Raw genomic sequence first — 20,408 nt, 5'->3', positions numbered from 1 at the left:
GTGGTGAATTTGTAGATTTCTTTGCAGTAGGTTGTTGTGGAGGCCAAGTCTTTATGTATGTTTAAGGCAGAGGTTGATTGTTCAGGGCACAAAGGGATATGGGGAGAAGGCAGGAGATTGGGACTGAGAAGGAAATGGATCAGCCATAATGAAATGGTGGAGCAGGCTCGATGGGCCAAATGGCCTAATTCTGCTTCTCTATTTTAGTCTTGTGCATGGAGAAGTTTAGAGATGATCCAAATGCAAGAAATAGGATGTGTTCATGTCGGGCAAGTTGCCTACTGAATAAGTTTGTATGAAGAGCCTGTCATTTGCAAATGATAGCAGATCTTTTAATCTTATTGTTATTTATCCATAGTATAATCATGTTTATTATCACTAATGTACTTCGTCATGAAACTGTTCTGCAGCTGCAGTGTAATACAAAATGCTATAAGTTTCAATAAGCAATACTATTCTAGTATTCTATAATTCTATATATTCTATCATTCTAAAGACTATATAGTCTATAATTCTAGTTAGCTGCGACACATGGGGACCAGTACATTTTGCCCGATTAAACTGCTGCCCCAATTAACCAAAGTTTCATGGATATAGTTAAAGGTATTAAAAAGGACAAGCTGCCATTTAACTGAGTAATATTATGCATTTAAATGAAATGGATCAAATGGGACACCAAAACTGTTACACTACTACAAAACTATTAGTTCCTAATGGTTTTCAACAGGAATCCAGGGTATGCTTCTGTGTTCTTTTGGCTGTAAATGAACAAAAACTAGTAGACACACTTGTGCTGTTATCAGTTGTATCCTCTAAACCTTCATTTCAATTGTAATGTTCAAAATGATTTTCAGTACCCTAACACTTCAGAGTTCCTAACTTGAAGTAGTGAAATCATTTAATTTTCATTCCGATGTTCCTGGCATCACCAAGCCCGAATGCTGGAAACTGCAGTGAGCAAAGTAGTTCTGAATTGACTTGTTGCTTATTTCTCGCCAACCATCAGTAACAAAAAATCACTGCTTTTTGTGCACAAGCTGTTCGCTCCAAGTATGGTGTAGCATCTAGAGGTCAAATGAATACACTTCTCTGATGCTAATTAAAAACTGTTCAGCAAGTCTCCTTGCCCAAATAAGTGGCATAGTATCCCAAATAAATGTGGGAATCCTGGTTATTTTCTCAGTTTGCTTTCATTTTTAAGAATTAACCCAAATAAGTGGTTTGTGTACTTATATTTGACTTCTTGCAGGCATTCACAGTTGAACACTGATGGAATCAGTGAAAAGCTACAAACAATCAATGTACAAAAGAAACCAGCAAATAGAAAGAATGATTAATACTGACAACATGAGTTGTAGAGCCCTCGCTGTTTGATTCTATCCCTTTAACCAGTTTGCCAGCCTTGTCCTTTTGCAGAGCTTCTGTTTGATGCTCATACACTGTTGGCATCGGTCAACTTGCAAACTCCTGTGGACATTTCACTTCATGTTTATAACTTGAGTTTCTCTGAAGTCATTTGCTTTCTATCTTTCAAATTACTTTAGGTGCTGTGGGGAGTGGCTTGTTATAAGCTACTCATGTGTTGAATGCCCTTTGTGATAATATTTGTTCCATGGCTTGGCACTTATGATATTTCATGATTTAAAATTAATCCCTGACATGAACATATTCAAACAACTTTCTTGTACTAATGGTAAAAGACAGACAGAATAAGTTCAATGCAAGTTTGTTATCAAAGTATACCTGTCACCAAATACTATCAGATTAGTTTTCCTCTGGATATTCACAGTATAAAGAAATGGAGTAAAATGAATAGGAGGCTAAATAGACTAACAATATGCAAAAAGTCAAATTATGCAAATAAACAAGTAACACTGAGGACATGTTGTGAAAGTGAGTCCATAGGCTGTGTTCAGTGAGTGTAAATTTATCCATGCTGGAACCAGATAATTAAAGGGTAATTGCTCATAAACATGGTGTGGGAACTGAGGCTCGTCTACCACCTCCCCAGTAGTGGCAGTGAGAAGGATGGTGGGGTTCCTAGATGGATATTGTTTTGTGGCAGTGCTCTTTGTAGGCGTATCTTGATGGATAAATGGTCCCTTCCTGATAACTGGCCTGTTTGAGAACTTGTCACACAACTCTTGAGCTTCTCTTTAAGTCGCCAATAGCCCATAATTTAAAGTTGCTTTTAAATTCTAAACTTTGGTTTCTTAACTGACATTGTAACATTCTGTACTAGAGCATGTGACCAACCTTTCCAAACCCGAGGCTTACAATTAAGTCCAGCTCCTTGTATCTGTTGATCCAGCAGTTCTAGTGTCAACATCTTGTCCCCTACAGCAATACTTTACCCACTGTCTGCTTCTACACAGATCTGGAGGGAACCTACTGTAGATCAGCCACGATATTGGAGGGAAACGGTTAACATTTTGGTTTGAGACCTTCATGTGGGCACTACAGTGTTGATCTGAAACTCTAATAGCCTGTCTCCTCTGTCAATACTACCTGACCCACTGAGTTCCTCGAGTGCTTTGTTCCAGATTAGTGTCTGCAAACCCTCATTTCCTCAGTTTTCCTGTCCTCAGTCCTTCCTGTATTTGCTGTTCCTTTAGAATTTTCTGCGTTAAGGATCTTTGACCTAAAATGTAATATTTTCCATAGTTGCTATCTTGAGTTTCTAGTATTTTTAAAGTTTCTTTCTGATCACTAGCTTAACATTGTTCAAGGTATCTTTAACCACAATCTTGATGTTTGACCTGTTGAACAGTGTTCAATGAATTGTATTGTAACTGAACAAAAACCCAGGTTAGCACACTTCAGTCCACAATGATATGCCAACATTTTAATGTACTCCTAAAGTCAGTCTAGCCTTTCTGTCCCCCACTGTCCTTTACTGCTAGTCAGCTCTTGGGACCTCCATTGCTTACTGTGCTATGACTATACCTACTTTCCTGTCAGCCTTTTGGAATCGTCCTGTTGATATAGTGCTTTTGTCAGCTTCCTCCAATTCTACAAACACTACCAGGTTCAGGAATAGTTATTGCCCTACAACCGTCAGGCCCCTGAACTGGCATGGATAGCTTCACTCACCACTACACTGAACTGATTCTGTGATTGATGAACTTGCTTTCAAGGACTCTACAACTTTTTTCCACAATGTATATATTGGTTTGTCATACTTTCCAAATTTTACTGTAAGTGTCTGCAAGTAAACAAATGTCAAGGTGTTGTATGGAGATGTATGTACTTTAATAAAATTACTTTGAGTTTTGAATTTGACCTTTATTCCAGCATTGTCAGAGGGTTTCCCCTACATGCCTGTTAACTTGTCAGTGACAAATTTGCAGCACTTATAAGTGACTTGCGATCTAGTACTTGTGGACTGATTTTTAACTGTGTGTCTCTCTCTCTTTCTCTCTCTCTCTCTCTCTCTCTCTCTCTCTCTCTGTTCCCTCCCCAGGAAACAGAAGTGGAGCTCTACAACGAATTCCCAGAACCAATCAAACTAGACAAGAATGACCGGGCAAAGACTTCAGCAGAGAGCTGCAGCTGCTGAGTGGGAGGGATGATCCACAGTCCAGGCCTTGACCAGTCCTCATTCTGTCCTTCCCCTTTGACCACAAGCCAAGATTCCTTCATGCACCTTGGATATTGCCTCTGTGCACAAGGAAGAGCTGCACCTAATTAGCAGACCTAATGTATAATAACTGGTAACATTGGAAGGAAAACTAATGTATACTGAACTTAAGTTTATTGTCTGAAGACCCATGTTTTACAATTGTACTGTAAAATGATTTTTAAGTCTGTTCTGTCTGAAGGTGAGAACTGGAATGACCAATGTTCTCTCTATTCTCAAGCCCATTTTTGAACATGGTTTTGGAAATGACCTAACCTATGTTTATTCCCTTTCCTTACCTGCTCCCTAACTTGTCTTGCATTGATGCCTGTCAGCTTGCAAAGTGAGCCCACTTCAAAAAAATATTAATTGCTCTTTGATCTCCATAAGGCAAGTGGAATGCTACATGGCTCCTCTAAGTCCTAGCCAGAATTTTTTTTTATTGGCAGTTAATACTAAACGAAAGTAACTTTGGTTCAATATTGTGTAACCACCATTGACCTGCTTAAACTTGGCATTTTGGTTTTCTGTTTGAGTTGATTTAAACGTGTTTGTGTACTGTATGCAGAAAATCAGTATTAAGTTAGAAGTCTATTTGATTTACCTTAAGCTACCCAAGGATGAGATGACTAGAATTATTTCTGAGCAGACTTGCTGACAGCAATGTCTGCTACTAGTGATAACTTGCCAAAGTTACTGGTCTTGCTTCACAGCTTACAAATATTTTTTTCCTTAAGGTTCACAGTCTAGTACATGGGACAAATTTCTGTAATCATGAGGATATTGCCAATAAATAGAACAGGATTGAATTTCGGTGTGTGGTTCATTTAATTCTATTTAAAATATTTCAGCTGCAGTTTGGCAGGTCACCAAGCTGGTTGATTTGACTTGCAGTGGAGCTTGCCTGCACAGACCTAAGATCTTCATTGTGCTGCTGTGATGCATTCTTTCATAAAGAAACCAAGTCTTGTCTTTGCAGGTGAGCATTACAGATCCAGTGGCAGCATTTTTAGTCTTAACTGAGATCCCTCGCAATCACAGCATCTTATAACTTAGTTTGGGCTACCACAGTTGAGGACAGATGGGCTCACATTAGTGACTCCAGTGATTTTCACATCTTTTGAAGGCTATAAACAAGACCAGCACCTTTCTAAACCATCAGAAATGTTTCCCTGTTTTTATCAAAAGTTGTTAGTCACCATGCTGGAATGCCTATAATCACGACACTACTTTGGGACAGCATAACACTACTACAGCACAGGGACTTAGTTTTAATTCTGCTGCTGTCTGTAAAGTTTTACATGCTCCCTGCAACAGTGTGGGTTTCCTCCCGCATTCCAAAGACGTGGGTTAGTAGGTTAAATGTTTACATGATTGTAATTGATTAGTTCAGGCTCATTGTACCAACAAAGCCCAATACTCTGCTGTATCTTTAAATAAAAAGTTGTCTCCAACCTGTAACTCATCAGGTCACCTTCCTTGAGCCACATATAGAGGTGGGAATTTTTCCTGCAATTAATTCCATTGTTCCAGATAAAATGGGGCAGGCAAGGGCAAAACTGAAGGGATTAAAATCAGCCATACAGTTTTGCTATTGATCTTCAAGTACCAGATGGTGACTTTAAAAATCCATTAGCTTAATGATGTAAGTGTGAGGTGATGTGCAGCTCTAACGTCCTGATTAGACCACACTTGGAATATTGTGTTCAGTTCTTGTCACCTCATGGGAAGGATGTGGAAGCCTTGGAGGGTGCAGAGAAATTTTACCAGGATGCTGCCTGGGTTAGAGAGCATGTCTCATGAGGATAGGTTGAGTAAGCTAGGGATTTTCTCTTTAGAGTGAAGGAGAATGAGAGGAGACTTGATGGAGTACAAGAGGCAAAGTGAACAGCCATACTTTCCCCAGGGTGGAAATGACTGAGGGGACCTAATTAAGGTGACTGGAGGAAAATATGGGGGGGGGGGGGGGGGGGAAGATGTCAGGTGGGGTTTCTGCAGAGTGGTAGGTGTGTGAAATGCCTGCCAGGGATGTTGGCAGAAGCAGATACATTAGGGATATTTAACAAACTCTTAAATAGGCATATGGATGATTTTAAAAAAGGGGGAAACGGAGGGGTATGTGGGGGAGAAGGTTGATGATCTTGGAGTAGGTTAAGTGATTGGCTCAACATCAGGGACTGAAATGCCTATATTGTTCTTTTCTAATCACAATCTTTTCCCAATTGACCTGGAATCCCAGTGACTATTGTTCAAAATAGGGGAATTAGTTTATTGCCATGTATTGAGGTAGTGAAAAATTCTGTACACTGTTCATAACAGATTAATTCATCAGTGTATGAACAGTGCCTAGAGGTAATACATGTTGAGTATCCAACCTGAATCCAAAATGGGACTGGAATTGATCCAGGTTTTTTTTTTTTGGAGTTTGAAATGTATGATGAGAGAGCCTAGAATCGCCATAATTTCCTGCTGAATTTGTGTGCTAACTGTAAGTATTCTTTGTCTTCTTCATCACCTGTACCGATACAGGCATTCAGTATGTCTGATTTTCATCAGTGACAATCTTGACAAGCATATCAATGAATTTCCCTGCTGCTTTGTGATCAGATCGGCACCACAGTAATACAGGCTTTTTCTTAAATTTCTGCAACCAACCTGCTGAATATTCACAATTACCTTCACTTTTCAGTTCCTTGTGATATGTTTCATGTTAAGCACACCATTAAGCAGCACATGTTCACTCCGACACTAAATCCACTCTTTCAATACTTTATCAAGAAATCCATTTTTTGTCTTGTGCGGTGTTTTCCTATATTTTTTAAGCTTCTGCTCATTACATGTAGGTCATTTCTCAGTACTCCGGTGTGTAGACCTTCACATCCCAGCTGGTACTTCCTCAGTGCCTTGTGGAATTTTCCATTTATGATGTCATATCAGCACTCAAAATTTCTGATTAATGCAAGGTAAATTGTGTCTCAGAGAGCAGGTAGGAGAGGACCCTGATCCTAATGAGGTAGATGGAGGTTATAACTTGCAGGAAAGGACATGCTGATTTTATTGGTTCAGAATGCCATGTTAGAACATTCCTGTGATTGAAAACCACAATGTTCTGGTACTCCCTCCAACCTCAAAGTTAATATTTCTAAAGGTCAACAAGACAATTGTTTTAAGTCTATTGAATTTGAGATCTTGCCACCAGGTAGGGTGTGCAGCACCTTCATTCTGTGGGGAGTATGTGAAATGCCTGCCAGGGTGGCATTTCCTGGTGGCCATGCATTTCAATTCAACTATCCATTCCCATTGCAACATGTTGCTCCATGGCTCCCTGTACTGAAACACTGTCTGGATAACAGCCAACCAATGGCATGAACATCAGTTCCCTAATCCATGTCTTTGGAATGTGGGAGGAAACTGAAGCAAGGAGAATTCACAAACACTTTGCAGACGGCAGCAGGAATCAAACTGATTTTCCACTTGCTGGTACTGTAAAGCATTATGCTAGCTACCTCTGTGCTTCCCCTTTAAAACTAACCAGTAGAAAAGCCTTTGGTCATCACTGTCCCAGGATTAAATTTTGGTAACACCTTTCAAAGGAGGTCCTGCTTTTCTGCTAGTCTAAAAGTGGAATTTGGCACAGTGAGATGCTGTGATCTTGCCCATTGGCAATTATATGTCTTTGTGCCTGTTAATATTGATAGATACATTGAGATGTGTAGAGTGCTCAAGGAGAAGTGGATGGTGATGAGATTTGCCATGGCCCCCAATGGGCTCATAATTTTTAAGGGGGAGGGAATGTAAATTCCTAAAACACTTTCCTCCTCTTACACCCCCCCCCCCCCCCCCCCAGGTTGGGAGTGGGGTGGACTTGGTCTGAGTTACAAGGAGAGGTTGTATGACTTTATTCAATGAAATGCAGGAGAATGAGGGATGAGCTGAAAGGTCATGAGGAGCATAGACTTTTTCCCAGTGAGGGTCTACTTTTTTAAAAAAAAAACAAAAGGGCAGAAGCTTAAGATAGGGGCTGAGAAATTTTAAAAGGGGCATCAAGGACAGCTTTGTACAAAGGACATGGGTGTTTGAAATGACCTGCTAGGAGTAGTAGTTAAGGCCAGTCACATTAACAGCACTTAAAAGGCATCCAGATGAGGTCAGTTTTGGAGACTGTACAGTTTGGGTCACCTACCTACTGGAAAGCTATCAAGAAAATGGAAAGAGTACAGAGAAAATTTACAAGGATGTCGATGAGTTATAGGGAAGGGTTGAAGAGATTAGGACTTTTATTTCCCAGAGTGCAGGAGAATGAGGGGTATAGATAGGGATGATGCAATCAGGCTTTTTACACTGAGGTTGGGTGAGACTAGGACTAGAGGTCATTGGTTAAAGATTAAATACTTTAGGGGAACCACTCAGGTGGTGAGAGTGGAATGAGCTCCCAGTGGATGCAGAATTGATTGCAACATTTAAGAGAAGTTTGGATATGTACATAGATGGTCCAGGTGCAGGGTGATGGGACTAGGCTGAATAACAATTTGGCCATAGATTTGATGGGCCAAAGGCCCTGTTTCTGTGCTGTTGTACTCAGTACACAAGTAAGAGAGTTATATATGGGCCATGTAGGATGGAAGGGTTAAACTGAAGCCCTCTGAGTTCAACGATGGATGTTGTTTTCCAGCTGTCTACATGATACGCGAGCCAGGGCAGAATGATATGGAGTGCAAGCTGTTGTCCATGTAGTAGGCTCCCCCTCTTCGAGCAGCTGATGAATCCAAAGGAACGGCAGAAACCGGGCACCAGCAACACCGCAGGAGTTGCCAGTCAGCATTAAACTCAACAAAGGGCTGCCTTAGGGACTCCTGCTCTGGGTTATTCCTCAGAGTTTACTCCTGAAGACTTCCCTGTGAGTGGTATAGCAGTGATGTGGCAGAGGTTTGACATAAGATTTTTTCCTAGATAAGCTGCCAACCATAACTGATAAGCCCCTTCTGCCTGAAGCAACTGGTTTTAAGGCACCAGTAACCTACCTTTGCCCCTCCTCCCATCAGTAGAAGTGGTTCTGCTGGGCTACACATGAGGGCCAGAGGCTACTTGAGACACAAGCCATTGCAAGCAATTAGTAGGTAGTGGGAGCTTACCACTAATATCCATGACTATGACCACCTTAAGGAAAGGTTAATTTGATCTTATAAGCTAAAATCACAACATCATGAGCCAAGAGGCCTGTGGTGTTCCGTTCTGAAATGCTTTGCTCATATGTGAGCAGCTGGCTTGCTGGTTAACAGTTGACATTGGCCAATTGAGCTGTAAGGCCTATTTCCCTGCTGTATGACTCTAAGATCAAGGTCTCCCACTTGACACACACTATACCTGGCAGCAGGGATTCCTATTTTCCTACCATCTCTGAGACCTGAATTGCCTACAAAGAGCATCTTAAGGAACTGGGAGTATAGCTCTAAGGAATCTCCATAAAATCCTCTGAACTTACTGGAAGTGTAATTGATCCAACATTGTGGCAGTGCTGGTGACTCCTGGATTGGACATTCTCTCTGTCTGAGATGAGATAACTCAGGAAACAGTGTACTGGAAGACAAGAAATGCAGCACGCCCAATATCAGTGTCTAATTCACAGAGGAGATAGAAATCCCGTGATGGCATTCCCTGTGGCGGACTGTAGTTAGCAGGGGTCGACTTATCTCCCTTTCAGAAAGTGGTCACAGTTACAACAAAACAGTGCAGCCCTTAGGCCCACAGTGTTGTGCTGACCTTTTAACCCACTCCAAGATCAATCTAACCCTTCCCTCCCACATAATCCTCCATTTTTCTATCACCCATGTGCCTAAGTGTCCCCAATGAAACACCAGCCCTGGCAACATGTTCCACACACCCATCACTCTGTTTTTTAAAATAAAATGCTACTACTTCTAATGTCCCCCTATGCCTTCCTCCAATCACCTTCAAATTATTCCCCCTTGCATTAGCCACTTCTGCATTCCTGAGCTTTTTTGTTACTCTCAGGTTTTGGTTGAGTAGCATTAAGGCTGGCCAGGGTAGGTTGCTCTGGAATGAGGACAAGTGGCACTCACATTGAATACAATAAAAGTGGAGGAGGTCTTTAGGTCCCCTTTGCCCGCCTCTGCCCCTAATTTCACCCTGTAACTTTCAGAGGAGCGGAGCCTTGGGTATTTCTGCCATTGACAGCCTTTGATCAATCTCTTCCTATCATTCCAGGTTCTGGATTTTTTGATGGACCCTGGAGAAAAGGAAGATCCTCTGTATCAGGAGGTCTTTGTGTTCATTAATCAGAAACAGGTTTATTCATTGACATATGTCATGAAATGTGTTGTTTTCTGGCAGCAGTTCATTAATATTACTATATATTTCAATAAGAGTATACAGTATAATTATACTAAAAAGGAAAACAAAATAGTGGGTTGTTGGACTGTTCCAAAATCTGATGGCAGAGGGGAAGAAGCCATTCCTAAAGCATTGAGTGTGTGATTTCTGGCTGCTGTACCTCCTCCCTCAGTAACGAGAAGAAGGCTTGTCCTGTATAGTTAGGGTCCTTACTGATGGATGCTGACTTCTCGAGGTATCACCTTTGAAAGATAACCTCGATGGTGGGGAGGCTAGTACCCATTATAGAGCTGGCTGAGTCTTTGCAGCTTTTTCCAATCCTGTGCATTGGTGCCTCCATGCAGACAGTGATACAACCAGTCAGAATGCTCTCCACATTAGAAATTTGTCAAAGTCTTTGACAAACTCAAACTCCCAGTTGAATTTGGCTGCTGCTGTGTCATCGATATGCTGGGCCCAGGATAGAGATATTGACACCCAGGAACTTGAGGCTGCTCTCCTTGTGGGGCTAGGGGCACGTCTTTGGGGCAGTCCTTCAGCCTGCAGACACTTGCACTTGTGTGGACTAGGATTTGGCAGGTTGTGTTAGAAGAGCTGTGATTGTCAAGTCTTTGTGAACTTCAGCAGTGATCTGCAGAACAGGCCCTCAGACCCACAATGACCTTTGTAACTGACTCCAAGATCAATCTAACCCTTCCCACCCACAACCTGACATGCACAAAGTGCTGGAGGAACTGAGCAGGTCAGGCAGCATCTCTGGAGGGGAGCAAATAGTCAACATTTCCGGCCAAGACCCTTCATCAGGACTGGACTACAGATGCGGGAATCTGGAATAACAAAAAACATGCTGGGGACACTCAGTGGATCAGGGGATCTGTTGGGTGGGGTGTAAGAAGGGAAAGGATTTGTCAATGAAAGAGTTAGTCTTCCCTAATGTTTCCTTGCTGGAGTTGATTACTGGAGAGGGTGTTCAGCTTGTCTCTTTGGTTTGAGGTGAGAGTTGGTACAAAGATTCTAGGGATGGTACAGGAGCCTGAGGTCTCACACCAGCAGGTTTGGGAACAGCTACTTCCCTTCAACCACTCAGTTTTTGAACCAGCAGAATACTAAACACTACTCAGTACAGTGCCTCTACAACCACTTTGACCAACCCTAACCCTATCTCAGTACAGGAAATTGGTTTAGTATTGTACCAAGGTACAGTGCAAAACTTGGCCAAAGAAATGTCTTCGCCTCTCTTTTGTCAGGATGGGCAATCTGTGGGATGCCAAAGGCAGCTGTGGAAGGCCAGTCATTGGATATAGTTAAGATGAAGCTTGATAGATTCTTGGTTACGGGGAGGAAGCAGGAGATTGGGGCTGAGAGGGAAATAGGTCAGCCGTGATCAAATGCTGGAGCAGATGTGTTGGGCTGAATGGCCTAATTCTGCTCCTATGTCTTAATGGTTTCTGAAGCTGGTGGTGTGGGACCTGAGGCTCCTGTGCCTCCTTCCTGATGATAGGAGCAAGAAGAGATCCTGGCTTGGATGTTGGAGGTCCTTGATGATGGATGCTGCTTTCCTGCGACAGAGCTCCTTGTACCTGTGCTCAGTGTTGGGGAGGGCTTTACCTGTGATGGACTGGGCTGTATCCATTACTTTTTGTGGGGTTTAACATTCAAGGGCACTGGTGTTTCCAGACCAGGCTGTGATACTAGGATTGGAATCAGACTCGGGATTTATTATCACTGGCAAATGTTGTGATATTTGTCATTGTGGCAGCAGTGCATTGCAATATAGAATAATAAAAACAGTAAGAACTGTATCTGTGTTATGTTACTTTATAAATCTCTGTGTAGCACACAGCTGGAGTATTGCGTACAGTTCTGGTTGCCCCACTATAGGAAGGATGTCAAGGCTCTGGAGAGGGTGCAGAAGAGTTTTACAAGGATGCGGCCTTGTTTACAGGGCAGGTGCTATCACAAGAGGATGGATAAACTTGGGCTGTTTTCTCTGGAGCGGCGGAGACTGAGGGGAGATCTGATAGAGGTTTATAAGATTATGAAAGGCATAGGCGGAGTAGACAGATGGCGTTGGTAGCGTAGTCAGTGAGTATCTGTTTCCCAGGGTGGGATGATCTAATACCAGAGGGCGTCCATTAAATGTGGGAGGGGGTAGTTTCAAAGGGGATGTGAGGGTCAAGTTTTCTACTCAGAGCGTCCCCTACGGTGGTAGAGGCAAATACATTAGAGGCTTTTAAGAGACGTTTGGACAGGCACATGGATGTGAGGAAGATGGAGACAGATGGACATTTTATAGGAGGAATTAGTTTTTTTTTGGAGGGGTTGACTTACGTTTTATCTGGTCCAGCACAACGTTGTGGGCTGAAGGGCCTGTTCCGGTGATGTACTGCTCTATGTTCTATACACTTTAAAAGCTAAATTAAATAATAGTGCAAACATAGAAATTAAAAAAAAGTAATGAGGTAGTGTTCATGCGTTCAACGTCCATTCGGAAATTTGATGGCTGAGGGGAAGAAGCTGTTCCGGAATCGCTTATAGTGTACCTTCAGGCTTCTGTACCCCCACTTCGTGGTAGAATGAGAAAAGGGCATGTCCTGGGTGATGGTGGGTTTTAATATTGGATGCTGCCTTTCCCTTTGAAGATGTCCTGGATGTTGGGGAGACAAATTCCCCAAGATGGAGCTGACAACTTTCTGCAGTTTATTTTGATCCTGAGCAGTGCCCCCCGCTCCCCCCCCCAAACCAGATGGTGATGCAGCCATAAGGAATACTAAAGCTTTGTTTTGCTTGTCTATCATATGGAGCGTTTGGTATATTAGTACATTCGCTGATTCTTTTTTTGTATCTTATAGTGTTATATTGGATTCGCGATCTGCAACTAGGATTCAACGCTTGCTATCATGTCCGCGGCCGCGAGGGGGAGCGCGCTGTGTTAGTTGCAACAAATTAAAACACAATTTACTATAAAGTTTTGCATTCAAAGTGATTAAATGTGACCCGGCTCGATAATGCACCCTGCCTTTTACATTAGGGCACCTAATATATTAGGTTGTAACCCGGAGACGGGTTCTAAATTCGCCCTCAAAGTGGCAGCCCCCATCTCTGGGTGCCTGTTGTGCGTGGGGAGCCGGTGTTAGTTTGGGGTTATTTGACCCTGAACACCGGCCGATTCGCCTCCCGCCCGGTAAATCCGCCGGAAAACAGCCCGGTCTAGAGTTCAGAGTTCCTCCCGGTGAAATCCGAGCCTGGGGTCGGGGCAGAAGCTGTATGAAAGGCAACGCAAGAAGCACAAGTTACAGCTGAATCTGGCCCTGGCTGTTGGTGTTTTCATTTACGTTCGCTGCGAGCGTTCAAATGAACTGCAGCAGCCGGATTACACGGCAGGCAGAGGCAGGCGCCGAGCAGTTCGGGTACCGGAGCCGAGGAGGCGGCTGCGTTCCCGTCTTGCAACCCAAGCAGCCCGTTTTCGCTTTTGCAATCCGAGTATTTTGTTGTTTGCATCGCCCTGCGTGGATTTTTAAACTGCAAACTAAGAATGGCTTCAGAGGTGGAATCGTTCCCTGATGCACCAGCCGAGGAGGAAGGAGAGGAGAAGAAGTCTGTGGTCAAGAAGTCGGGCTCCAAGAAGAAGAAGAAGAACCAGCAAGGGAAATACAGCGCGCTGCTGGTGGAGATCGTGCAGAGGCTGGGCGCCCGCAACGGCTCCTCGCTCGCCATGATCTGCAAGGAGGCGAGGAAGGTGCCCTGGTTCGATGACCAGCACGGCCGCATCTACCTGCGCTACGCCCTGCGGGCTCTGCTCTTCAACGGCACCCTGAACCAGGTGAAAGGCAAAGGGGCCAACGGGTCCTTCAAGCTCACGAAGAAAGGCGAATGCAGACAGGCGGCCAAGAAGAAATGGGCGGCCTCGGCCAGCGCCGCCAAGTCCGGCAAGAAGAGTAGGAAGCCCCCAAAGAGCAAGAGCCACTCGGGGTCCAGCAAAAGTAAGAAGGGCAAATCGCCCAAGAAATCCAAATCCAGGAAGGCTTAAAAAGACCCCCCCCCCCCACCCAACCCACTATTTGCGGTCTTTAAACAAATGCATCTGACCTTTTTTTTGTTTATATTTTTGTCGTGCAGACCTGTTGGTTGGTTTTCATTTGTAATGTCCACTCACCGATGGACGTCCCGGTTCGACCGTGAACGCGGGAAATTTTGATTTTTCTTTGCAATGTTAATCGACATTCCGTTCCAGGATCCTGGCTCGTCGCTTTGCAATTTTTTTTCATGTCGTTCTTTTACACGTACACAGTGTTTAATTTTGTAATAATCGTGAGAGCCAGTCTTTTCTGCAGGAAAAATAACGGTATGCTGGGTGTGACGGATTGTTTTATTAAAATGCAGCCAACTGACTTGTCCTTCGGGGAAAAAATACTCGACAGAAAAGATTATTGCATCTTTTGTGTTATTCACTGACGGGCCATTTTTTTTTTTGTTTTAATTAAAATTTTTGTATTAAAAATCAGTGCAGCTTCCGCTCATTTGCTGGTTCCCTCAGCAGTTTCGCTTTGGTGACGGTTTCAGCCAATCAGAGATGCCATTCTCTCTGGGCGGGAGGGTTGTCCGAGCGCTGATTGGCTGCGCTTTATTCGCTTTCTATATTGTTGAGTTAAGTTTGTTCCAGCTGTGTCCGGGCATTAAAAACGAGTTCGCAGTGAAAAAGGGAGGGAAGGCACCGGTTTATCGGTCTTCTGTAAGGTGCGCACACGATGCTGCAGGAGAATAACCCTAACCCAACCGACCGCGCCACCTTACTCAAAACGAGAACTAAAAGGGCATTAAACACTAAAAATATTGATGGGGGTGGGGGTGGGATCTCATTGAAAGCCCTCGTGGAGGATGTTTCCTCTGCTGGGGGAGTCTAGGACCAGCGGGCACGGCCTCGGAATAGAGGGGTATTTCTTTAGCTAGAGGGTGGTGAATCTGTGAAATTCGTTGCCACAGGCGACTGTGGAGGTCAAGTCATTGGGTGTATTTCAAGCAGAAATTGATAAAATTCTGATCGGGGCATGAAGGGACACACCCAATGACATGATAATTCTCGTGAACCATCTCCTCGGTAATAGTAAAATCGTTCTTTGGGATCAAATGGAGAAGGCAGTATTTATTGGTCGTTTCCAAAACGATTCATCTTGACTCCCGAGAGACGTGGACCACAAACGTCTTTGATAAAACAGGGTCTGGAGTCCAACCAAGATCTGACCTGCTTAGTTCTTCCAGCATTTTGTGTGTGTGTGTGTTACTCCAAATTTCCAGCACTTGCAGATTCCGAAGTTAAACCGCTCCATCTTCTGCAGAAAGCACGGTTGGTTGATGGCGGGCAACCTCCCAAAGGGTACGATCCCCAGAAACTGTGGCGCTCCTCATCTGTTTCAAAGCGAGTATTGCAATTTGTTTAAAAAAACACAGCGGCTAAAATTGCTCCTTTAACTGTAAACCTGCAACCGAAATGGACAACAGCCCTTTCACAAATGACAAACACGGGAAAATCTGCAGATGCTGGAAATCCAAAGCAACTCACAAAATGCCGCAGAAACTCGGCAGCATCAGTGGAAAAGAGTAAATAGTCGACGTTTTAGACTGAGACCCTTCTTCAGGAACTTTAATAAATGTTTAAAAGCCCACTTGGACTCGGTCTTCAGCAAGCGCGGAGATAAAACAGAAGAGCATCGGCCCTGGTACCGACCCTTTAATCTATTCTGAGATTACTTTAGCCCGTCCCTTCCACGTGACCCTCCAGTTTTCTATCAACCTGCCTTCACTACCACTCACGGTACTGCGTTCCTCACACACCTGCATCCGACATTTCCCCCCCCCCCCCATACTTTCCTTCAATCTCCTTAAAATCATGCCCTCTTCCATTAGTCTTTTCCGCCCTGGGGTAAAAATTCCCTGGCTGTCCACTCTAGAGGGTGGTAAATTCCGCGGAGGGGTTTTGGAGGTGTAAACCCTGAGCTCCCTAAAAGTCCCGTGAATCATTTCAGTCTCTTTGTCGAAAGAAGAGGTATTTAATTGCCGGGACAATCTCGGGCATGGAGGCTATAACAGATTGGACGCCTTCAAAAGGCGGCTTCCATCACTAAGGACCCCCACCACCCAGGAGTGGCCTCTTCTCATTGTTACCAGCGGGGAGAAGCCTGGAGACTCGCACACAGCGATTCAGGAGCGCTTCCCCTCCGCCACTAGACTTTTGAACGGACTGTGAACCCATGAACACTATCTCAGTATTTTTAAAATCTCTTTTGATATGTATAATTTATAGTAATTTTATGTATTGCTCTGTACTGCTACCGCAGAACAATTTTCACCGCGTACCCCATGTCAGTAACAAAAAGCCCGAACCTGATTCTGGGAGACACGTTGAAGAGGAAGGAAAGGAGGCCTTTTTGAATCAGGTGAGATTTTGAGAGGGTTGACAGCGTCGTTACTGAGGGGCACAAACCGGAAAATCTACAGATGCTGGAAATCCGAGCAACACACACAAAATGCTGGGGGAACTCAGCAGGCCGGGCAGCATCAACAGTCAACAGTCGACGTTTCGGGCCGAAACCCTTTATCAGGACTGGAAAGAAAGGTGCAGAATAAGAGATGGGTTTGGGGGGATGAGCTCAAGCTGACAGGCGATAGGTGAGTGAGGGGGGAGGTATGTGGATGGGGGAAGGAGGAATGAAGTAAGCTGGGAAATGGGAGGTGGAAAAGGTAAAGGGCTGGAGAAGGAGGAACCTGCCGGAGCCAGGGACTGGAGGTTGGTGGCTAGGAGGCGGCCCATCATGGGGTTGACGGTCTATCTGTGTGTATGAAGGAGCCTGTTTTATTGTTGTTAATGGTGTTGTGCTACCGAGCATTGTGGACATGCGGTGATGGCACCGGAATGTGTGGCCCCCAGCACATCCTTAGGTACGTTTTGATGTTCGTGAGAGAGATAAATGAACCAGTCCCTGCTCCGACATGACTGTTAGAACAGACTCTAGGGGCTGAATGGCCTACTCCCATTGCTACATTGTCTGGGTGTCAACATCTCTGAAGATCTATCCCGGGCCCAAAATATCGATGCAATGACAGAGAAGGCACGAGGCAGTTATATTTCATTCGGAGTTTGGGGAGATCTGCTATGTGACCAAAGATTCGTAGAGAACATGGTGACCGGTTGAATTACCGTCTGGTACGGAGGGGCCACCGCATGAGATCGTTAAAAAGCTGCAGCCATCTCCGTCAAGGGCTCCAGCCTCCCCAACACCGAGCAGTCGGGGTCCATCATTAAGGACCCCCGTGGCGACCCACTTTCTGCGCGGGGGGAGACCTTGGTCATTTCCGCCCGGAGGGGGCGGGCGCTCGGGATTTAAATGCCAGCGCCGCCAAGTTTGAATAAACGAGTCTCGAAACGACTGACTGGAGGGACCTTGGCATGGGACAGTCAGCAACGGTGCGGTTCTCTCGCTGTTCAGGTCTGCTGGCGTGCGGATGGAGCAGTTGTAACGGAGTCACTACAAACACTAGAGATTCTGCAGATGCCGGACATTTAGAGCAACACACACACACACAATGCCGGAGGAACTCAGCAGGTCAGGCAGCATCTATGCAAATGAATAAACAGTCGCCGTTTCAGGTCGAGACCCGTCATCAGGGCTGCGAAGGAAGGGGGCAGGAGCCGGAATGAGAAGATGTAGGGAGACGGAGTACAAGCTGGCAGGTGATAGGTGAGACCAGGTGAGGAGGAAGGTGGGTGGGTAGGGGAGAGAAAGAAGGTGGGTGGGTAGGGGAGGGGAGGAAGTACAAAGCTGGGAGGTGATAGGTGAGACCAGATGACAATAGACAATAGCTGCAGGAGTAGGCCATTCGGCCCTTCTAGCCAGCACCACCATTCATTGTGATCATGGCTGATCATACACAATCAGTACCCCATTCCTGCCCTCTCCCCATATCCCTTGACCCCGCTATCTATAAGAGCTCTATCTAACTCTCTCTTGAATGCATCCAGAGACTTGGCCTCCACTGCCTTCTGGGGCACAGCATTCCACATATCCACCACTCTCTGGGTGAAAAAGTTTTTACGCATCTCTGTACTAAATGGCCTACCCCTTATTCTTAAACTCTAGTTCTGGACTCACCCATCAGCGGGAACATGCTTCCTGCCTCCAGTGTGTCCAATCCCTTAATAATCTTATATGTCTCAATCAGATCCCCTCTCATCCTTCTAAATTCCAGTATGTACAAGCCCAGTCACTCCAACATATGACAGTCCCGCCATTCCGGGAATTAACCTTGTGAACCTACACTGCACTCCCTCAATAGCAAGAATGTCCTTCCTCAAATTTGGAGACCAAAACTGCACACAATACTCTAGTTGTGGTCTCACCAGGGCCCTGTACAGCTGCTGAAGGACCTCTTTACTCCTATACTCAATTCCTCTTGTTATAAAGGCCAGCATGCCATTAGCTTTCTTTACTGCCTGCTGTACCTGCATGCTTGCTTTCAATGACTGATGTACAAGAACACCTAGATCTCGTTGTACTTCCCCTTTTCCTAACTTGACTCCATTTAGATAGTAATCTGCCTTCCTGTTCTTGCCACCAAAGTGGATAACCTCACATTTACCCACATTAAACTGCATCTGCCATACATTTGCCCACTCACCCAACCTGTCCAAGTCACCCTGCATTCTCATAACATCCTCCTGACATTTCACACTGCCACCCAGCTTTGTGTCATCAGCAAATTTGCTAATGATACTTTTAATCCCTTGGATTAAAGGGATTCTACTCCTATGGGTAGAAACGGTTCTACTGGGCTCGGTGGCTGAGGAGGAAGGTGGGTGGGTAGGGGAGGGGAGGAAGGTACATGAAACTTTTGGGCGTCTGCCCAAAGACACAGGTTTTGAGGCACCAGTAACCCACCTTTGCCCCTTCTCCTGTGGGTGGAAACGGTTCCACCGGGCTCGGTAGCTAAGCCACACATGAAGGTCAGGAGCTGGACTTGATCGTCAGAGGCTATTTGATATGCAAACTTTCGGGAGCATTTAATAGGTAGTGGGAGCTTATCCCCATTACCACCCTGGGATACAACACCCTTAAGAAACCGGTTTCAATTGTTATCAGTTAATTTCAATTAAAGCAAGTGAGTGGTGAGGATTGGTGGCAAGGTGGAGATAGGTCTCTACCAAAGGAGGTGTGAGGTGCTCCTTCCCTCTGCTAGCCTGCGGGGCACCCTTGGGTGAGGTGCAGCCCCTGCTTAACCTCCCCTGTCCCTGGATCAGGGTCATGTGAAGCCACAGGAGCCGGTGGTGGATGGTCGGATGAGCAGCCGGTGCAGATCACAAGTCCTGGTTTTGTGATCACCGACGCCAGGCAGACAATCTCTGAAGAGTATTGATAATGGCTGGTGTAAAGACACAGCACAGTTGGGGGGGGGGTATTCCAGAGGAGGACAGCACAGTTGGGGGGGGGGGTATTCCAGCGGAGGACAGCACAGTTGGGGGGGGGGATTCCAGCAGAGGACAGCACAGTTGGGAGGGGGTATTCCAGCAGAGGACAGCACAGTTGGGGGGGGTATTCCAGAGGAGGACAGCACAGTTGCGGGGGGGATTTCAAAGGAGGACAGCACAGTTGGGGGGGGGATTTCAAAGGAGGACAGCACAGTTGGGGGGTATTCCAGCAGAGGACAGCACAGTTGGGGGGGATTCCAGCGGAGGACAGCACAGTTGGGGGGGTATTCCAGCAGAGGACAGCACAGTTGGAGGGGATTCCAGCGGAGGACAGCACAGTTGGGGGGGATTCCAGCAGAGGAGAGCACAGTTGGGGGGGGTATTCCAGCAGAGGACAGCACAGTTGGGGGGGGGATTTCAAAGGAGGACAGCACAGTTGGGGGGGGTATTCCAGCGGAGGACAGCACAGTTGGGGGGGGGATTCCAGCGGAGGACAGCACAGTTGGGGGGGGTATTCCAGCGGAGGACAGCACAGTTGGGGGGGTATTCCAGCGGAGGACAGCACAGTTGGGGGGGGGGGTATTCCAGCGGAGGACAGCACAGTTGGGGGGGGGTATTCCAGCGGAGGACAGCACAGTTGGGGGGGGTATTCCAGCGGAGGGCAGCACAGTTGGGAGGGGGTATTCCAGCGGAGGACAGCACAGTTGGGGGGGTATTCCAGCGGAGGACAGCACAGTTGGGGTGCTGGGGGTATTCCAGCAGAGGACAGCACAGTTGGGGGGGGGTATTCCAGCAGAGGACAACACAGTTGGGGGGGATTCCAGCGGAGGACAGCACAGTTGGGGGGGGGATTCCAGCGGAGGACAGCACAGTTGGGGGGGTATTCCAGCAGAGGACAGCACAGTTGGGGGGGGTATTCCAGCGGAGGACAGCACAGTTGGGAGGGGGTATTCCAGCGGAGGACAGCACAGTTGGGGG

At 45.7% G+C, this 20,408-nt stretch overlaps 2 protein-coding genes across 2 annotated transcripts in view; both read left to right on the top strand.

Annotated features, from left to right (window-relative positions):
* The window catches only part of rab7a (RAB7a, member RAS oncogene family), a 51,399-nt gene extending 46,971 nt beyond the window's left edge, over positions 1 to 4,428 (top strand). The window contains exon 6 of the mRNA XM_059943932.1: positions 3,464 to 4,428. Coding sequence (XP_059799915.1) covers positions 3,464 to 3,559 — 96 coding nt within the window. The 3' untranslated portion in view covers positions 3,560 to 4,428. The remainder of the gene's footprint in view (positions 1 to 3,463) is intronic.
* Positions 4,429 to 13,334: 8,906 nt separating this feature from the next.
* On the top strand, positions 13,335 to 14,474 carry LOC132377687 (histone H1.10). Its single transcript, XM_059943914.1, has one exon. The coding sequence runs from the start codon at positions 13,506 to 13,508 to the stop codon at positions 13,998 to 14,000; it is 495 nt and encodes a 164-aa protein (XP_059799897.1). The 5' UTR covers positions 13,335 to 13,505; the 3' UTR covers positions 14,001 to 14,474.
* The last annotated feature ends 5,934 nt before the right edge of the window (positions 14,475 to 20,408 follow it).

The sequence above is a fragment of the Hypanus sabinus genome, chromosome 19, assembly GCF_030144855.1.
Source record: "Hypanus sabinus isolate sHypSab1 chromosome 19, sHypSab1.hap1, whole genome shotgun sequence".
Taxonomy (NCBI): domain Eukaryota; kingdom Metazoa; phylum Chordata; class Chondrichthyes; order Myliobatiformes; family Dasyatidae; genus Hypanus; species Hypanus sabinus.
Note: the sequence above shows the minus strand (reverse complement) of the source record. Positions and strands in the feature narration are given on the sequence as shown.